The 20,371-nt window shown below is 39.6% G+C and overlaps 1 protein-coding gene and 1 pseudogene across 1 annotated transcript in view; both read left to right on the top strand.

The window, feature by feature from the left end:
- Positions 1–11,127, top strand: part of Cpne8 (copine 8) — a 191,898-nt gene extending 180,771 nt beyond the window's left edge. The window contains exons 19-20 of the mRNA XM_038343526.1: positions 490–563; positions 8,151–11,127. Coding sequence (XP_038199454.1) covers positions 490–563; positions 8,151–8,339 — 263 coding nt within the window. The 3' untranslated portion in view covers positions 8,340–11,127. The remainder of the gene's footprint in view (positions 1–489; positions 564–8,150) is intronic.
- A 4,471-nt stretch (positions 11,128–15,598) lies between these two features.
- On the top strand, positions 15,599–16,170 carry LOC119822170 (annotated as a pseudogene).
- The last annotated feature ends 4,201 nt before the right edge of the window (positions 16,171–20,371 follow it).

The raw sequence follows: 20,371 nt of genomic DNA, 5'->3' as shown, positions 1-20,371 counted from the left end.
TAAGGACTGATAAATACGGCTTTGTTTTGCAGTGGTCTGTAAAGGAAAACTTGGACAGTATCGACCTTGTAATGTCAGTAAGAATAAGGTTCAACTTGAAGATGATAATTGCTGCTGTTTCTTAAATTAGAAAAAAAAACATTAAAGCAGATGGGTGAATATCACATGCGCATCCCGTCATCTAAGCATATAACCAAGATTTAGATCCTCCAGAATGGTAAATAGGATGGAAAGATGGCTCAGAGAAAGCGCCACAGCACTAGGCCCTGCCCGACTTTAAGAGGGCCATTCATATTCCTGGCTTCCTTTAGCTGTAGATTTTTATACTCCATGGCTGTTTGGACAAAATGATTAAAGAAACGAAGATGGCAGCTGCCTTCCTGTAACTCCAGCGGGTGCATTGCTGCATGCATCCATAGTGATTTCTTAGTTCACACAGTTTTATTTCAGCACATTATATTCAATTAATAACTGTCTTTCATTTTCAAGCAATGGTTGAATTGGATGGAGATGATGTAAGAGTTTCTTCCAGAGGGAAATATGCCGAAAGGGACATTGTACAGGTAAGGATTTAAATAAACAAACATTATCGGTCTCCTTCTTTGTGACGACCCCATGTCTACCTGAAGTATAAAGAGGCAGCTTAAATTGCAACCAGCAGTGCTGGGTTCTGTTCATTTAGTTGACCCCTTCTCCATGTGGTGTAACTTAAGTAACAGGGATTAGAATCTGCATGGAATTGCTTTTCCCTTTGTCTCAGATTCATGATATGTAAAGTGCAGGTGTCAACAACTGCCATTTTTTAATTTACTCCCATGAGAAATTATTATTGTGATCTTTAGTGAAACTGGAAGCTAGAAATGTAATGGACTTCTTAACCAGTTCAGTGTTTAGTCTTCGTGTAAACTAAGCATTTTCTAAATAGCTGATACATACGAAAATAATACAGTTTAATACAAATACAAAAAAGATTATATACAAAGATTATCGTTATTGTCAGAATTTACCCAGACTGTGGTTGGAAAAATGAAAACGTGTGTTAAAAATATATATAATAAGTAATCTATATATACATTTTATTATGATACATAGCATATAAATTATATATTACCCACACATTTGCATGTAGAAAATGTTTGAGGAAAATGCTTGACTAAATTAGTGGAGCTACCTGCTATTTGAGGAGAAATAAAAAGAAAACAATCAGTTAAAAGTTGTCACTGAAGCAGGCATTAATTCAACCACATCTATGCATGCTTTACTTGGTGTGTACCTTTTAAGGTGCAAAAAAAGAAGGAAAATGTCTATGATTCATACCTTTCCAAGTAGGAATAGACAAAGGACTCAGTACCACTCAAGGATATGATATAAACATTTTAGGGGCATAAAGAATGGGCATCAATATTATTTCTAAATAATCTCATGTATAGTTACTTTTAATGTAAATACTGTAAGAATATAATTTGGAATCCTACAGAATTGGATTCAAATTTTAACATGAGGCAACTTGGACAAGCGTTCTTACTTTCTATGCTGGGAGAGATAAACAGTCTTGTGAAGTAAAGTGAAGCCACCTACATTGTATAAAATATGTCCCAGAAGTACAGCTAAGTAGAGGCCAACAAAATGATTCGAATAATTGTTGGGGGAGGACAAAATGTCCTAAGTTCATACATTAAAGATCACAATGTAGCTCCTTGGTAGTGTTGAGTGAGCTCTCCAGTACTACAATACAGAAATAATACTATGAAAAAGGACCATATATTACCCTTCCAAAAACTCATGAAAGTATCTTTTAACACAGAAACAATTTCATAAGAATTACTTGAAAATATAAATAAAATGATTTAAGCTTCTCTCCAAGGCATGATGAAGAAAGCCCAAACACATACAGTAAGTGATTTGGCTAAAAGTAGCTGAGAAAGAGAACATGGTGATGCCATCTATTTGCATGTATCATGGTGCTCATTTCCATAATTAGACACATAATTATTCGCCTTAACCTCATCATCATAATTATGAGTCCAAGTAATTTCACTTTATCTAACAGCTCCACATAATGTCCAGCCCACACTTTGCGAAAATCAGATTACTGAAAGGAAATTCAGATGCAAAGGACTTTCAGAATGTGCTCTGTTGCTATGACAATGCTTCTTTATAAAAACAACAGGGGAATCTCATAGCTTGTTCCATCCTAATGAATGTTAAGGGAGGCAACATAGCATTATCCCTGAGGAATTGAGGTTGCTCACATCACCAGGGCTTCCTTTAAGAGGACCATGATGCTATACTGTCACCACAAAGCCATACATACTGACATTTGTGGAAATAAGAGCCATCTTGTCTCTCGATGGATTGACAGCATTGGGAAGTATACTGAAATGGGACCCAGAATGTTCACGAATGCACAGTCTTCTCACTCCAGTCTTGAACAAGTCAGTACGCTGTCTGAACCTCTGTGATTGTCTGTAGAGTCCTTCCCTTTCACCTCTGCTTTTCTCTGATGTTATAAATGGCAGAAAACTCTGTTACCCATGAGCCTAAGTTCATACAGATGCAAGTTAATATCCATAGGGACATTTCTTCTTCTTGAACTGCTAGTCTCTGAGGCAAGTCTATCTTGACTTTGGCATTGGGATCCCCAGAGAATTCCAACACACCTAGAGATACAGGGAAACACTTGGGTTTTCTGCCACATAAACCCCAAATGAAAGGATAAAGGAGTCTTATAAGTACTAAACAGGAAATTGACATGTACTTGAGAATGAATAGCCCCTGGATGACAACATCCTGTCTTTAATCCCTGCATTCAAGGAGGGGACCTGAAATATTTTTCTAATTTCACAGAGAAGTTCCTAAATTCACCCTTGAAATATGTGAGCAACTTGGCCGTTGACACCCCAGTTAGGTCCACCTCTTCCTTATCGCCTTGAGCCTCAGTAGGGGCCTGCCATCAACGTTCCCCATGTTCTGCTGACATATTCTTAGATTGTTCATTTTAAAGAATGGAAGCTTTAAGTGTTGCAGACAGTGTGATAATATTGTATATCTTCCAGTGTTCAGAAAATATGTCTGAGCAAGCCAGCAAAATTGCATTAGAAAACAGCATAGAAGCTGTGTAGGCTCTGGTTTTCTTGCAATCCATTTAATTTTGAAGCTAATCAATTTATCAAATATGTTACTAAAGAATTCCTAAATTTTCAGGTTGGAAAAAATCAGAGCTGTAGCTTGTAGCTGAGGTTCAGTCGGAAGTTGGGAGCAGTAGGCTGAGTTTTCCTTTGGGTCTCAGTATTAAGCAGCTTCTGCATGTGCACAGGATGACATGTGACCCTGTCATATGGTCTATGTGCTAGGCAGGCTATGACCCCTTCACTAACATTAGGACAGACCCTTGATTGCAATATTTTTTAAAAAGTAATTCTCATTTTGGTTCCTCTTGCCCATAATCCCTAGCTAATGAAAAGTAGAAGCCAGAAGCTAGAAGCAATCCTAAAATGCCATAGAAAACTCTTTACAGGACGTCTATGACCCTTAAACATCTCTACAGCCTGACTCCAGTTTCCCTCTTTTGCTAAATACACTCAAATACACGTTCAACCTATCATTCCCACACACATGTGTTCATGATGCTTACTTCTAGTTTACGCTGCCTTTACCCAGGTCACACTTAGCTGGTGCAGGCAGAAGTCCTCAGCCTTGACTGGTGTCCCTTCCCCTTTCTTTCACTCTGTTCCCTTGCCATCACATAGGAAAGGACTTTGACCGAGATGGAGAGTCAAGGAAGTCACACAGAAGCATGTTGACTAGAAATCAAGTTCTGATTCCAAAAATTGCCTTCCATTACAGTAAATCTCTCTACTTAATCTAAAATTCTAAAGATTATCAAAATCTAGCCAAATTACTATAAAATCTGACATGTCAGAGTCAAACCCAATAATTACTGGCGCTGGCCACTATCCATTTCTGCTAAGTTAAACTTTCTCTGCTTGTTTCTTCTTAAATCAGATCAAAAATGGTTAAGATGCCTATGAAATTAAACAAGATGTTGTATTTAATCCCTTAGTAAAAAACCTCCCATTGTTCATCAACGGCCCATTAATTAAGTGTTGGTAGCTGTTAATTACCATCCTGAAACCATCTGATGGGAAGGCATTTTGCATGTCTTTATTTTATAGTAGCCGTACTTTGATTTGATTGTCTCATGTATGATATGGCCCATGTGCAGTAAGCAAAATGAATTCCTCTCTTGTTTTTTTTCTTAGGTCAGTACCTACAATGTGTGTGTGCTTGTTGTACTATGGATTGGCCATTGTGTTCAATGTAGTGCCATTCTTCCTGGCTGCATGCAGCCACAGGCCAGCCTATCATTTCCTTAAAAATTACATTTAAATTATATTTTCCATTAAAAGGAGAATAATAGCCTTGAAGTCTTAGACTTGAAAACTCACTAATGGAGTTCTGCACAGTAGGAACAATCAAACATGATTGCATGAACAGCAACTAAAAGCCAATTTGCCCAAACACGTTCAAATTTGTTTTCATGAAAAAGCAAACCCTCCATCAGAGCAGCCATGAACAATGATGTCCCTTTGCACAGGATTTTGGGGGAAGAGAGGAGAGAAGATGTGGAACACCACACATACCATGTTTTCTGCAAAACACAATTAATCTGATATGTTCATTATGTGGATATGTTAAGTTAGTGCACTGTGGATATGCTTTCTTCCTAATATAACTATTTAAAAGTGTGAATTTAGTGATGATATATGCCCTCACCATATGTGGGGATTGGTTTTGTTGATTTTTTTTAAGCTGAGTATCCCTCGCTGCAGCATCCAGAAATGAAAGATTAAATGAGAAAGTACAGGATTATCTGAGGGATAAAATGTCAGAGTCACAGGATCTGTGAAAAGTGATTCAAAGATATTTTGTCCAGAAAACTGTCAAGTTGATGTAACAAGAGGGAATGGCAGCAAGGAGGCATTGGCCTTTTCCCCTCATTGACACCAAGTGGCAGGACTGACGACTAAATGCCCCTCAAGAAAATTTTGTTAGATAATTCAGGATTAGCAAAGAGAAAATTCTCAACTTTTTCTACTCCCAAACTCTTTCTGTTATAAGTAAAACCCTGTTGGTAACAACGACTTTCTCTGATAGGGTTTGTTTTGTGTTCGTTCTGTCCATTATTTATAAAGAGGCTCAGGAGATGAGAAGAACTCTGGGTATTCGATACTTCTAGAGCACAACAAAATTCTCAAAAGTTAATTATATTATTTCAGTTAAGAAAATATAAGCCAGATCTGTCTGTTTTCTGTCTCTCATTAAAAAATAAACAGTCTTGTGAGGGATAATAATAAAATAGACTAGACTAGACTAGATTATACTATGCTAAAGCAAAACCACGCACATCAGAATAGGCTAAAACAAACAAGAGGAAAACAGTCCGAAAATACACAAGAAACAGATATAGATGCAGAGACCCATTTGTTCGCACACTCAGGAATCCCATAAAAATACAAAACTGAAAACCATAAGATATATGGAAAGGACTTAGAGGGCTAAAACAAGATAAGTAAATAAATATTAAAAGATAAAATTAAAAGAAAAATGCCCTGATCCGACATAATAAGACAAAGAACCTCCAAAGATGTCTTTGAACTTTTTTCTGTTGGTCCATCTAGTGCCGGGCATGTAGCCTTCACTTAAGAAGACTCGTTTATTTCCCCAGTGAGACTCCCTCGGAGAAAATGAAAATCTCATTCACAAGTGGTTATAAATTGAGGGTAGCTTGTAGGTTAGGGATGGAGGCATCTGTCCTCTTCTCCTTTGTGCTCTGGGACACCACCTGGTACAGACCCTTGCAAGCCCTTGTGCACGCTGCCTCAGCCTCTGTGAGTTTATATGAGGAGAGGTGGGGAAGAACCTAGAGGAATAGAGGGACAGGGAAACAGGAATCAGGATACATGAGATGAGAAAAAATTAACTTCCCGTAAAGTAAAAATGGAAAGCTATGCCAATAAAGCATGGCGCGAACATTATGTTGCAGGTAGATCTTCACTTATGTAGCAAATAAAGCATTCATAAATAGGCCCATGCTAACAAAAATGTCTTTTTATTTTAAAAACAAAAAGAATGAAATAAAGAATCATACGCCTATACAGTGCTCACTAAAAAGGTTTAAGTAGTTAAAAAAAAAACACAGTAAATTCTTAGAACTAATTTAGTAATTTAGATTAAATGAGAGGAAAACAGAACTTAACTTGTTTCTTTATACCTCTGTGTATTTGTTTACAATTCCATCTTGCCTCTAGCGACTTTGCAAAGATCACACCCTCCTTATTCTCTCCCCACCTGGAGAGTGGACACACTGGGAACCTTCTCCTACCCTGGCTTAGCCGCCTTCAGGGGTGAGCAGTCCTTTTACCTGCCTGTCACACCTCTGAAAGCTACCCTCTTCTCTATGGAAAACAGATACAGGTTAGAATTATAGAGGAAGAAACTTTGGAAGAATGGAGCAAAACAGATGACCTTCACTGCATCAAAATTACACCTTTCTATTTAGTTTTCTATATTTTTAACTCATTTTTCGTGTGGCAATTGGATAGTTTTAAATGTCCCTAAAACAGATGGTTTCTAAAAGTTTATCTTGAATCATTGCTTCCATCAAAAGTAGATTTTTTTCAGAAGAATTTTATGACAGAATATGAAGAGGGAATGAATGTTCTTGGTCTCTCTGAAAAAAACATTAATAAAACTTTCAAATCCTAATGTAGAAATTATTCTACATCCTAAATTAATGTCTTCTCTCTTCTTTTATTTCCTCAAGACCAAATGTTAATGTGCTTACAAACTATCGACAGCACTAATAATTTCAATCATTTCCAAGTTATTTCAAGACACGTCCCTTACAGAGAAACTGAACTGGCAAACTCAGCAGGACAGTGTTTATTTACTAAGTAACCGTTCCAAATGAAAATGGACCCAGACAGTCTCTTGGCAGAGTGCATGGTGTAGATGTGATAAGGGCTGCTGTGTAATTGCTAGATAAAGGCAAAGCAACTATGTTTAGATGCCAAAATAATTATGACATTTCAGTAAGAACAAGTCTAACATCTCCCGCTGAGATCTTTCGCTTTCACAAATAACACATATATAACATCTACGTAGGAGCACACTGCCTCTACATACTATAGTTCAGGCTCCCACCAGAGGAACTGTGTGTTTTTCCTATTCAGTAGCCATGATTTGAGGTTCTCGTAACAATTAAAAATAATATGTTTAAGTCTCACTAATCATGTGTGCTATTTTCTGTGCTGAATGGTGTGAGATTTGTTCCTTGGTCTGTATTCGCTAACTCTTATATCAAAGCTGAATTAAACATGTACTGACTCAATTTGACAAGGAACCAAGACCCATAAAGGTTAAATGCTCCTGTTATTTGGTATCAGCTAGGTAGTGCAACAAAAGACAACACAGAACAACAAGGAAGAGCGTTCCATTGCTTTCGTTAAACCCACATTATAATCTGACCACTTCAGAGTCAACAGTAGTGAAAAATACATTTTAAAGATAGGATTTGTATACATGGAACTCTGGGCACTTATGATTCTCCTTATTGATATGACAAACTACCCAGACAACAAGCAAGTTTGGGAAAGGAAGGGGTTTATTTGGCTTATGCTTTCAGATCATGTCCTTCACACAGTAGGATACTGCTCAGTGTCTGACTCACCTCGCTAGTTTCCTGATACAGCTTGGGAATAGTACTGCCAAAAGTGGGATGGGTCCTCCCACATCAACCATCAATCAAGACATTCCTTTTACGATGGTCCAAGGGACAGCCTTATTTGGACAATCCCTCATTTGAGTCTCCCTCATGTGGTGCTAGGTTGAGTCAAGCTGACAGAAGTTAACTAGGACACTCCTAAAATCAGTTGTTTGAACATAAGCCAGGCACAGTAATGCACACCTGGAATCCCTTGCTGTTTGAGACGGGGATATCATGAGTTTGAGGCCATCTTAGCCTATATAGTTAGGTCCTGTATCCAAAACCATCCACGAAAGTGGAAGGTTAAAAACCTAATTGTATGTTCCCATTTTGCGTCTGTTAAGTGGATAGCTGGACACCGTAATTTTTTTCTCTGTTCTAGTTTGTGCCATTCAGAGATTATATGGACAGAAGTGGAAACCACATATTAAGCATGGCTAGACTGGCCAAAGATGTCTTAGCGGAGATCCCTGAGCAGTTCCTCTCCTACATGAGAGCCAGAGGAATCAAGCCATCACCTGCACCTCCGCCATACACCCCGCCTACACACGTGCTGCAGACACAGATATGACTATGTCCAGATGCTGATGTCCATCACGCGTGTCCAGATGCTGATGTCCACCACACGTCGGTCAACTGCTGAGCCTGTGCTTTGCACCTGGTGCTCCGCTATGAACCAGGGAAGGAGACACTTTCTCAGTTTGGTTTCAGCAGTACTCGATAATGTGCTTTCTTGGATCCAAAACCAATTCTCTTCCTAAACCAAAACTGTAAATATGGTGGTTGCATGAGCAACAGGAAAATTGTTTAAAATGCTTGAAGCAAAGTAGAGATGTCTTCTCTAATTTTCAGATATTTTTGTTTTGTTCTCGACAGAATAGCAAATTTCCAATGTCTTATTGGGAAAAAGCACAAGCTACATTTTTAACACAAATATTGTCCTCGACTGCTATATACATATATGGGACAGCAGTCTCTGTATCAAGGTTTACATGTTACTACTTTTTAAATTTCAATACTTTTATAACTGTTCTTAAGAATAAGTTTTGAATATCGAATCCTTTGTCTTCTAAATTGCAATAGCTATAATCACAAGAGCAATATCTCTTTGAATGACTGTCTGGACATTCATGGTATGAATAGGGAGGAGTAGAGTAAGAAAAATCTAGTTAGTGGTTAATATCTGTCCTCAGTTTTGGCCAAATAGTGGGAGTTTAAACTTATAAACAGATGTGACCCTGTAAGAATAATGCATTTTTCATGGTCTGCAGTTGACTTGTGTTTAACAATGCTAAAGCAGAAACCATGAAAAGGCAAACATAGATAGTGAATGGCAAATGCACAGAATATACTTTATATAAAAACTACCATCATTATAATGCTATTTAACAATTAAAACCAAGACTGTAACTCTGAACCATGTAGCAGGGGTTTTGAACTTTGTATTCAGTTGTATCCTGTCTAGATATTTTAATTCAAAGGGATACTCGCTCTCTTGCTTGGGGTTTCTTCTCCTCACCATTCCACTTTGCCATACGGGTTGCACAGGCTGGAGTCTCTTGTGAGTTCTCAGTTCCACATTCACAAGCCTGTGACTTAGCACATGACCCATTTGTGAAAGAAACTTCTTCCTGTCCCCTGACCTGCCTGTTTGTAAAATAACCCAGCCAGCCCATCCCTGTGCCCCGGCCTGCCTGCTCACAATCAATTCTAAATAGTTTCCAGTGTACAGTTTTTATACGAATTACAAGTTTTGTGAAGTTATGTATAAACTTCTTTAGAACAAATGGCCTTAAATTCTCACAGAATTCCTGGAAATGATTGTGAATTGCCTTCAACTTACAGAAATGTGTATTTATTTATTGTTCTTTTTGTGTCAATGGTGTGACTGCTTTATAACCTCTCTGCCTTCCCCTCTTTGCTACTTGGATTATTCCTACCGTGTGTTCTCTTGTCACGACTGGACGAATAGTGACTTTTATAAGCATGAAACTGTTTTACTGGAAAAATGCATAGTCCTCACAGATAACAGAATCACAGTCACATAACTGTGATATGAATTGTCCATTTTTAAGTACACATTAAAATCTTTAAAAAGATAACTGTGTTCTGTATATATCGTGGCAGGAGTGGAGTCTCATAATTTTCTTTGCTGATTGTAAACATTTATGCCATTTTATTTTTATTAGCCTACATATTTAAAAAATTAACTTCATTCTTCAGTCCAAAAGTAAAAAGTAAATAAGACCAATAATAATCCCCTTGTGTCAAACACCAGTTATTTTCCTTGTACTGACAGGCAACACACTCCTATCTGAATGGTAGTGTGCTCACATGGATTCCAGGCATGAAACAGTCTGAGTGATGTATCATACTTATGGCTGAGAAGAATAGTTTGGACAATATTTAGCCTTAGGTCTCTGTCTAAGACTGGGAAAGCCTTGTCTCAGGGAACAAAGATTACATAAATAATAGGATGTCGTGACTCACACGAAGCTGGGCTCATGCTCACAAACTTTGTGAAATTTCTGTTGTATCTACTTGACTTTTCCAGTTGCTAGGAGGTATGGTGCAGCCACAAATCCCGGGAGCATGCTGCATGGATTCACACACATGTGGACAGCTGCGCTGACAAATTGCACATCCAGGCCACGCAGACCTTAAACAAGAAGCTTTACAAGGGTGTGCGCTGAGAAAGGAGTGACTGGACCAAGTCACCAGATCTGATGCCGAGACCTGTCCAGACCTGACGTGGATGCCATGGGAATTCCCACAATCCTCAGCGCTGTCTCATCCTAATTCTGCCCCCCCCCCCAACTCTCCAGCTTCTGTCCCATTATTCCTACCATCCAGGCTTAGAGTCCTGTACCATTGATGTCCATTGCTTCCTAAAGGAATATTAAAGCTATGCAGACCTATGGTTCCCTCCTCTCTTACCCATCCAGTCTCAGCCATAGTGCTATGCTTAGTCATTAACTTGTATCATTGATAAACTACTTTCTAGAATATCTTGTTTCCCTTTCCTTAGAGAATATGGCTTGAATGACACGTGAGTAGAGATGAAGTTTAAAGGATTCCAAGTTTATTGTGTAGCTGCTAGAAAACGAGAAAGTATTGGAAGTCTTAATTGCCACTTTCAACCCTCCCTTCCAGTATGTAATACAAAGATAAAAGAGGTAGGTGCAGAGAGAGAAGAACTTTGGAAACAATCTTGGTTCACAGATACTTGTTCTTTACACTTAGTTGGGATTATTAATTCTATCATGTTTTGTAGGCATAGGTTACATGTTCATTTCCTGGCCTCCCAGACCCAAAATAATCACACAGAAACCATATTAATTGCAGCAATGCTTGGCCAATAACTGTAGTGTATTCCTAGCTAGTTCTAATATCTTAAATTAAGCCATTTCTATTATTTTGTATTTTACCATGAGGCACACAGTTTACCAGTAAGGTTCTAGCTGGTGGCTCATGTCTTTCTCTATCGGCAGATACATGGCTCTCTCTGACTCCGCCTTCTTTCCTCCTCTATCTGCTTGGAATTCCAGACTTACTTTTTTCTGCCCTTCTGTAAGCCAAAGCAGCTTTATTTGTTAACCAATAAAAGCAGCATATATACGGAAAGAATTCCCACACCAATGCTTTTTTTGTTTTGTCTTGTTTTGGTTTTGAGGTTTTTTTTTTTTTTTTTTTTTTTTTTTTTTTTTTTTTTTTTTTTTTTTTGAGACAGGGTTTCTCTGTGGAACAGTACTGGCTGCCATGGAACTCACTTTGTAGACCAGGCTGGCCTCAAACTCACAGATATCCACCTGTCTCTGCCTCCCAGTGCTGGGATTAAAGGCATGTACAACCAACACCTCCTCATACATCTTTTTAATACTGTAAAGGGTTAAATTATAATATTTGTTTATATATCTTTTTGGCTTTATTTTATGTTCACAAATCTAGGTAACCTCCATTTTATAAAACAGAATGAGAACTGAGAATTCTGGGTAATACTCATATTTGATTTTATAATGAGAACAAGAAAACAGAACAACCAAGAAAATGAAAGAAGAAGGAAGGAAGGGAAAGAAGGACAGAAGGAGGGAAGGAGGGAGGGAGGGAGGGAGGGAGGGAGGGAAGAAGGAAGGCAAAAAGAGACAAGAAAAATCAGTGCTACCACCATCACCACCACCACCAACAACAACAAAAATAACCAATTGTCTAACAGCAATTTCCTAAAAAAGACTTGATTTGACTCTCACAGTCTGGAAAAGTCATCTATCCTGACATATGTCTCAGTTTGATTATGCAGCCCTGAATGTGAGTAACAACATGTAGAGTTTGTCCAATGATGCCAGCTTCTGAGGGAGTTCAATTCAAAGTCATAGGCACCATCATTTTCTTCAGAATCCCTGCGACCCATCATCAGCTTAGCCATAAAAAGACTTCTTACAAAAATGAGTCTATTTCTCAGAAGACATAGCACTGCCAAGCCAGCTGTTGAAGAGCCCACATCTGCCTCTTGGCTTGTGGTCTTTTCATTGTTGCCCCTGTGTTATTTATATCTTATACAAAAGAGCAAGAGAATTAATAAAAAATAAAAACACTTTCCTAATCAACACAGTTGAGTCAAAGACCAAATTGATTTCCTGTCAGTGTCAGTGTGTGTGGTTTAATGAAAGGAAGAAGCTTGGAAGAGAGCTCTACATGGAGACAGCTTCTTATTAGTGTATAACCTGCAAAGCTTCTCATTGGTGTGTGACCTGTGACTTGAAGAAATACACCTTAGAATCACGATGGATATTGTGGCATCTGGAGTAATTGTACCTCCAGCATTTTCACTGAGTAAACTCAGGATATCATTCCCATCAGCAAATATGGATGCTTTGACTTATTTCCTATTTGTATTCTTTTATTAACTTCACTTGTCTTATGGCTCTGGCTAAGACTTCATGCACTATTGAACAAGAATAGAGAAAGAGGACATCCTTGTTTTGATCTTGACTTCAGTGGAGGTTTTCAAATTCACCATTTTTTAAGATGTTGGTTGGTGTGGGAAAGCCTTCTGTCTATGTGTTGCTTTTATTGGTTAATATTGGTTAATGAATAAAGAACTGCCTTGAGCCTATGGCAGGGAAGAACAGAACTAGGCTAGGAAAGCTAGACTGCATACTGGGAGAAAGAAGGGCAGAATGAGAAAGAAGTCATGGAATGCCGCCAGATTTGGACAGAACTTTACCCAATGAACCACTGCCATGTGGCAATACAATGAAGAGAGACTTACATAGATCTAATCTACATGAGACATAGAAAGTATAAAAAGACAAGATCTCCTGAGTAAATTGGGAGCATGGGGGCCTTAGGGGAGGGTTGAAGAGGGAAGGGAAGAGGCAGGGAGGGGAGCAGAGAAAAAATATAGAGCTTAAACAAAAAAACACAGATTAATAGAAATGGGTTAAATTAATATGGGAGGGGAGGGAAGGGGGAGGAGGAGGGGAGGAGATGGCAATTTTTAATAAAAAATAAATAAACTGGAAAAAAAAGAGTTAGCTAATAAGAAGCTAGGGCTAATGGGCCAAACAGTGATTTAATTAATATAGTTTCTGTGTCATTATTTTGGTTCTGGGCAGCCGGGACGAACAAGCGGCCTCCTCCAACAGTTGGTTGCTGGCTTGTCTGTACATTGTCTTTATTATGTTAAGGTGTGTCCCTAGAATCTCTAGATTCTCAATGAATTTGATCTTGTTGGGACACTGGATTTTATCAACGAGCTTTTTCTGAATCTAATAAGATGAGCATGTGGTTTCTATCTTTGAGTCTTTTATGGGATATATTATGTTTATTGATATATATATATATATCTCAATAAACATTATATATATATATATATATATATATATATATATATATCCTTCCCTGGGTCTCTCAGATGAAGCTGACTTGATCATAGTGGATAGAGTTTGAAAGTATTTTATTGATAATTTTTGCATGTATGTTCACCAGAGAGATTGGCTGAAAATTTCATTGTTGCTATTGGATGTCTCACTGATAGTAGGATATTGAAATAATACTAGCATTGTGAAAAGAAATTAGGAGTGTTTCTTCCTCTTCTGTTTTAGAGAATAATTTGAAGAGGATTGATAATAGTTCTTGTTGACGAGAAGGTCTGGTAGAATTTTGTGCTATATCCATCTGGTACTTGAACTTTTTGAGTTGGAATATTTTAAGTACTGCTTCAATGCTATGGGTCTATTTAGGTTATTAAATTCATCTTGATTGAACTTTAATGGCTTGTTAATATATATATATATATATATATATATATATATTAGATAGATAGATAGATAGATAGATAGATGATAGATATATGATAGAGAGATACAATTACCAAACATAAATATATTCAGTTACCAAACATTGTGTGTGTGTGTTTGTGTGTGTGTGTGTGATGTTTGGTGATTGAATTTATTTGTTTATTTTATGTGAATGAGTGTTTGATCTGCATGTATGTCTGTGCACCAAGGTGACCAGAAGAGAGCATTGTGTTCTCTGGGACTAGAGTTACAAATGGTTGTGAGCTACCATGTGGGTTCTAGTAATCAAATACGTGTCCTCTGAAGAACAGCCCATATTCTTAACTGCCAAGCCACTTCTCTGGGCCCAGAATATAGATGTTTAGAGTATGTTCTTATGACTCACTGAATTTTCTCAGTTTCTGCTGTAATGTGTTCCCTTTTATCTCTGATACTATTGATTCCTTTATCTTTCTTTTTTCAAGATGCCATAAACTACTGAGAAGAAGATGTGTTCTTTAGTGCTTGAGTAGAATGTTTTGTAGATGTCTGTTAGATCCTTCTGAACTATAATCTTATTTAACTCTAGAATTTCTCTAATTTTTGTATGAATGACTTATCTATTTTTTTTTTTTTTGGTTTTTCGAGACAGGGTTTCCCTGTAGTTTCTAGAACCTGTCCTGGAACTAGCTCTTGTAGACCAGGCTGGCCTGGAACTCAGAGATCTGCCTGCCTCTGCCTCCCGAGTGCTGGGATTAAAGGCGTGCGTCACCATCGCCAGGCATGATTTATCTATTTGTAACAGAGAAGTATTGAAGTCGCCCTCTATCACTATTTGGGGTCAGTCTGTAGTTTTAGGTCTAGTAGAACTTCATTAAAAATTTGAGTGTCCCTGTGTTTGATACATAGATGTTTCAAATTGCAATATCCTCTAGGTGAAATTTTCCTCTAATGAATATGAAATACCCTTAATATTTTCAAACTATTTCTGGTTTGAAGTCAGATGTCAGCACATTTGCATGTGCTTGGAATGCCTTTTCTCTCATAGGAACCTTTTCATAAATACTTTTTGTCTTGACGTAGTATCTATCTTTGATTTTTTGCAAAAAGATAGCTCTTATGTTCTAATCCAATTTGTTAACCCATGTCTCTTTATTTGGAGAATTGAGACCACTAATGTCTAGAGCTGTTTGTGAAAAATGTGTCTTACCTGCTATTATTTCCTCATTGGAGTTGTGCTGTGTTCTGAGACATTCTTTGATCACTTATTCTGGAGTTATTTGTTCTTTTGTTCTCCTGCATGAATTTAATGATGTCTTCAGACTAAAGTATTCCTTTCATTATTCTCTTACCTTAGTGGTCATAAATTTCTTCAACCTGTTTTTATCATGGAAAGTTTTTCTTCCTTTTTCAGTGACAAATGATAGTTTTGCTGTGAGCCTGCGGTCTTTCAGAACTTGCAGAACAACCATCATGGTTCTGCTGGCTTTCAAAGATGCCTCTGGGGTGGTGAAGGCGCGTGGCCTAGGCGGGCAAGAGTGGACCCTGCAGCATGGTAAAACATAAGAGAAAAGGTCCCCAAGGGACAGAGTAGAAGAGTAAACAGCAAAAGATAACATCAGCAGAAGAGACACTGCAGGCATCTGACTCCGGAGGCGGCCAGCGCTGAACTGTGCCCAGAGGAGAGGAGGGTCTTGGAAAAGAAACTGAAGAAGGAACGGAAAAAGGAGGAGAAAAAAACAGCTGTGAGAGGCAGGCATTGCTGCGGCTCAGACAGCCAAGGGCCAGATCCTGCCAGCCAAGCCCTCTGCTGCCGTTCTGGCCCTGGAGTATCTCCAAGGGTGGCCCTTCAAAGGGTGGGCCCGGAAGTAGGAGAGCTGGAGATTCCAGAAGACGAGGCAGATGTGGCTCTTGCTGAACATGTATGACGAGGACAAGGTTCCTGACGAGCACTTCTCTACCCTGCTGGACTACCTCGAAGGGCTGAAGGGCAGTGCCAGTGAGCTAACAGTCCAGAAGGCCGAGGCCCTGATGAGGGAGCTCAATGAGGCCAACACCGAGGCCAGAGATGTGCAGCTGGGGAAAATGGAGCACCACTGGCAGGTGCTGTAGCTGCTCTCCTAACAGGAGGAGGCGGCCTTGGGTACCGAGGACACGCTGGCTACCTCCTCCGTCACTCGTGGGAGCAAGCAGGTCACCAAAAGGTCATGTACCTTGAGGACTTCCTTCCAAATTCCTGGTTAGGACCCTCCCTCCCCCCACCCCCCCCCCACACCTATATGCAGTCCTGGTGCCTTGAGAGTTGAACATGGTTTCCCTGGAACAGCTCCCAGGTGCCACTCCCATGTCGGTGGCCCCCAAAGTGGCTGTGAACAGATTCTATGAATGAAATCTCAGAGACTGCCCCATCAGTCTCTGATGCTGCCTTTCCCCATCAGCTAGGATTCCCTGGTGTGGGGATGTGGATCTCCTACATACTCAATCTGAGGGCCACAGCAGTGCAGCCTAACAACTCTCCTGCCTACAGGGAAGCCCTGCTGGGGACTTAAGGTGAGGATCCTGGACCTGTATGGTTGCCCAGAGCTACCAGAGGCTGCTGCCCCTTGACCCCGACTGGCTTTCAGTAACCATGTTTCAGTTTCAGGAGCTAGGTCCAGTTCCTTCTCGCTGGGTTGTCTCAGCCCGCGTGTTGGAAGCAGAATGACTAAGCATTTGTGTCTGGACCCGTGTCACTCTCATTGGGTGAATTTCCTGGGGACCATAAAGAAACATCCATAGATGCCATGTATGGGGGGCACTGACCTGCCAGAGAGGATTTGTGCAAGTCCAACTCAGTGAGCATTGAGTTCACTGGGTATGCGGGAGCCGTGCAGGGTCTGTCTTTGGCCTCCTGGGCCATCCAGCCCACAGTTTCCAGAACCCCTCATTCACAACCCCTGGGCATCAGATTAACTTTTACACACCCCTGGAATAGAGCTCTCTAAAAGAGGTGTACAGATCAAATATTATCTAGTAGATGATAAGAAATTTATTTTAAAGCAATTCTAAATATATTTAATTTTGTCATTTATTAAAGATTAAAACAAGTTTGCAGCACAACAAGAAAGATGCCTCTGGGTGGTGTTCTCTGGAGTTAGGGTACAGGATGCCGAGCTATTCTATGGAGGAGGTGGGTATGTGGATGGCAGGTTGACCATCCAGACATGAGTTTGGAAGTCATAAAATGCCACATTCCTCAGGAACTGTGGTGATCAGGGTGGCTGGTCACTCTGATCGGATAGTCTGTCTCTGGTGGTCCCCATCTGTAGTGAGGTTCACAGGGTGTCAAGTGTTTGCCAAACAGCACACTGGTAAGATGGCAGGAAAACTGTCTCTGGGGCTTCGTGTTGTGGGTGTTGCTCATAGAATGACAATTGATTTGCAGGTAATGTGAAGGATAGAGAGGCAGACAAGCAGACTGGCTCCGAGGGTCTTTACCTGGGCCCAGATCAGGAAATTGTATTTGTAATTGTACACAGTAGTTGATATGATACACAGAATGGTCTCTTTACCTCACACTCATCAGCCCAACACCAAACCCAACATGTGACTGTGAACTTATTTCCTAAGCTTGGAGATATTCTGCATTTTACCATGGAAAAATGAAAAAAAAATCATTTAGAATTTTGCTTATTTAAATCTAAAGAAACAGTGGCCAGGAATTTATGATTTATCATCAGAAAGTTGCTCGCTGATTTAATTTCCATGAAAAGGGTCTGCTGGGCATTAATAATGTATTTAGAAGAGTGGATTCCTTACAGATAGGATTCGCTGTTGAAAGCATGCATATGATTGAGTTTATGCCTTATAAGAAAGAGTGAAGAAAGAGAGATGCTTAGAACTGATTTTAAAATAGTTCCCTCTACACCCATCTCCCTCACCTTTCAGAATAAGTGAGTAAGTAAATTACAAGGAGGATTTTGCTGTTTACAAAAAGAATCACCTCAGTAATTCTTATACTTTATGCAAGCATGTTTTTTTGTTTGTCTTTTCCTCCCTCCCCAGTTCCTCCTAAAGCCTCCCCACTCACCCAAATCCAGACACTTTTTTCTCTCTCTCATTAAATAACACACAGACATCTAAAAATATGAGTAAGGGAAAATGATAAGATACAAACGAACGCACCTGAATAGGACAAAATAAGCAAATGCACTGAAGGAGGAAAAGAAACAGAAGGAAAAAGCACAAGTGACAGGTATAGATGAAGTCAGAGAGCATAGTATATACACAAAGCACTTAAATGTTCTCTGTGAGTTCGAGACCAGCCTGGTCTACAAGAGCTAGTTCCAGGACAGGCTCTAGAAACTACAGGGAAACCCTGTCTCGAAAAACCAAAAAAAAAAAAAAAAAAAAAAAAAAATCCCAGACAAAACAAAGAAAACATTATGAGACAAAAAAATCTAAAAAAAAAAAATCATTCAGTTTGTTTTGTGTTGACTCTCTACTACAGAGCACTTGTCATGCACCCAAGTATGGTTTGCATACTTAATAAAAGTCCATTGGTGAAAACTCATCTTTCCCTGGCAAGCAGTTAGGTTAAGGATGAGTTCCCCGGGCCAGTTCCAGGGGTTGAAAAGTCCCAAGAAAATGGAAGGTGTTGGCAAGGGAAGAAGTGAGTCAGGCAGGGTGGACAGAGGAATCTTGCAGCCTGACTGACTAGCAATCAGGTTGGCTTCTTTATTTACACAGATTCATAAGACAAAGGCAAACTCATGATTTTTTTTCAAAGGAAGCAGATTATATCATTTTGCCTCCGGACACATGTTTGATTTTCCACAACATGTCTGGAGTTGTAGGTTCAGTCACAATTAAAGGTACAGTAGGACAGATTTTGCTTTTTATTATAATCCCAAAACCCTATTTCAAGGAATCTATAGACAATTTTTGTTAGGGAAGGCATATTTAGTATATAACAGCCTGTTTCCAGATTGGCAGCATTTGTGGTTTCAAAGAGTCAGGCGAATAGAAAATACCTGAGCCAGTTCAGGTTAATAATCATGTCTTGAATAGTGCACCATCAATCCTTAGAGTACAAAGTGCTATTCATTAATCAGCTGTCACCAAACTTCTAATTTTCAGGATATACTCTGAATAACCCCTATTTAGTATGTTACTTATTCAGCAAATTCTAAGCATAATGTAAGAAGAGGCTTCTGATTTGTTGCCAAACTTCCTGGTCAGTTGGAGCTTGCCAGTCTCCTTTAAGTTTACATTGCGCTAATTATCGTGTCTGAGTTTGCTCAGGGCCAGGGTACCATGAAGATCCTAGAGACACGTCCTTATAAAAAGTTTCTAGCAGCACTGTGTGTATCGCAATCTTCTGGGCATAAGGAAGATTTCCGAATAGGGCAGATAAAATTATTTCCCTAAAAGCAGGAGAGCTGCTACATCTAGGACTTTCACAAACAGGCTGGACATAATTTTCCTGGGTAAAGACATTAAATGAATTATAATGTAGAAAGTCCCCCAAATGTGTAACATGCAGAAACCAAATTGGAAGTGAGAGACAGAGTGGCAGCTATGTTGGAACTGTGCCAGACAGCTGTGCTGGATTCATGACTCTCGCCATTTCCAGTGGGTACGGTTATGCCAGGTGGGGACTTCGTGTCCACTTCACCCACCCGGCTTAGACCTGTGCAGGCCCTGTGCATGCTTCTACAGTCTCCATGGTTTATATGAGCATCCGTCCTGTCACATCTAGAAGGCTGTGCTTCTTTGGTGTCTTTCATCCCCCATTGACTCATAAATCTTTCTGCCGCCTCTTCCACATAGTTCCCTGTTCCCTGAAAGGTGGGATTTGTTGGACACATTGCATTTCGAAATGAATGTCTAAGGTCATTTCCTCTCTGCATTTTGTCCAGTTGTGTGTCTCTGTATTTGTTCCCATCTATCACAGGAGGAAGTATCTCCGATGATGGCTGAGCAAGGCACTGATCTATGAGTACAGCAGAATGCCGCGAGGAGTCATTTTATTGCTTCATTCCTTCAGCAGAACAGCAGCATTTGGTTTTCCCACAGATTCATGGACTTTCTAGTTTCAGAGTTTTGGTCACCCGAGTAATGTCAGGCGTGGTTTCCATCTCATGAAGTGGGCCTGAAATCCAATCAGATACTGGCTGGTTACTCCCACAACTTGTATGTCACTATTGAGTCAGCATATACTGTAGACAGGTCACCAATATAAACAGGAGGTATTGTAGCTGAGTTGGTGTTTTACTTCTCTACTTTGGAAGCCTGCACAATACCTACACCATGATCCCTGGTCTGCAGGGGTGGGGATTGCTTG

The sequence above is a fragment of the Arvicola amphibius genome, chromosome 9, assembly GCF_903992535.2.
Source record: "Arvicola amphibius chromosome 9, mArvAmp1.2, whole genome shotgun sequence".
In the NCBI taxonomy this organism is placed as follows: domain Eukaryota; kingdom Metazoa; phylum Chordata; class Mammalia; order Rodentia; family Cricetidae; genus Arvicola; species Arvicola amphibius.
This window is presented reverse-complemented; position numbering and strand designations above follow the sequence as displayed.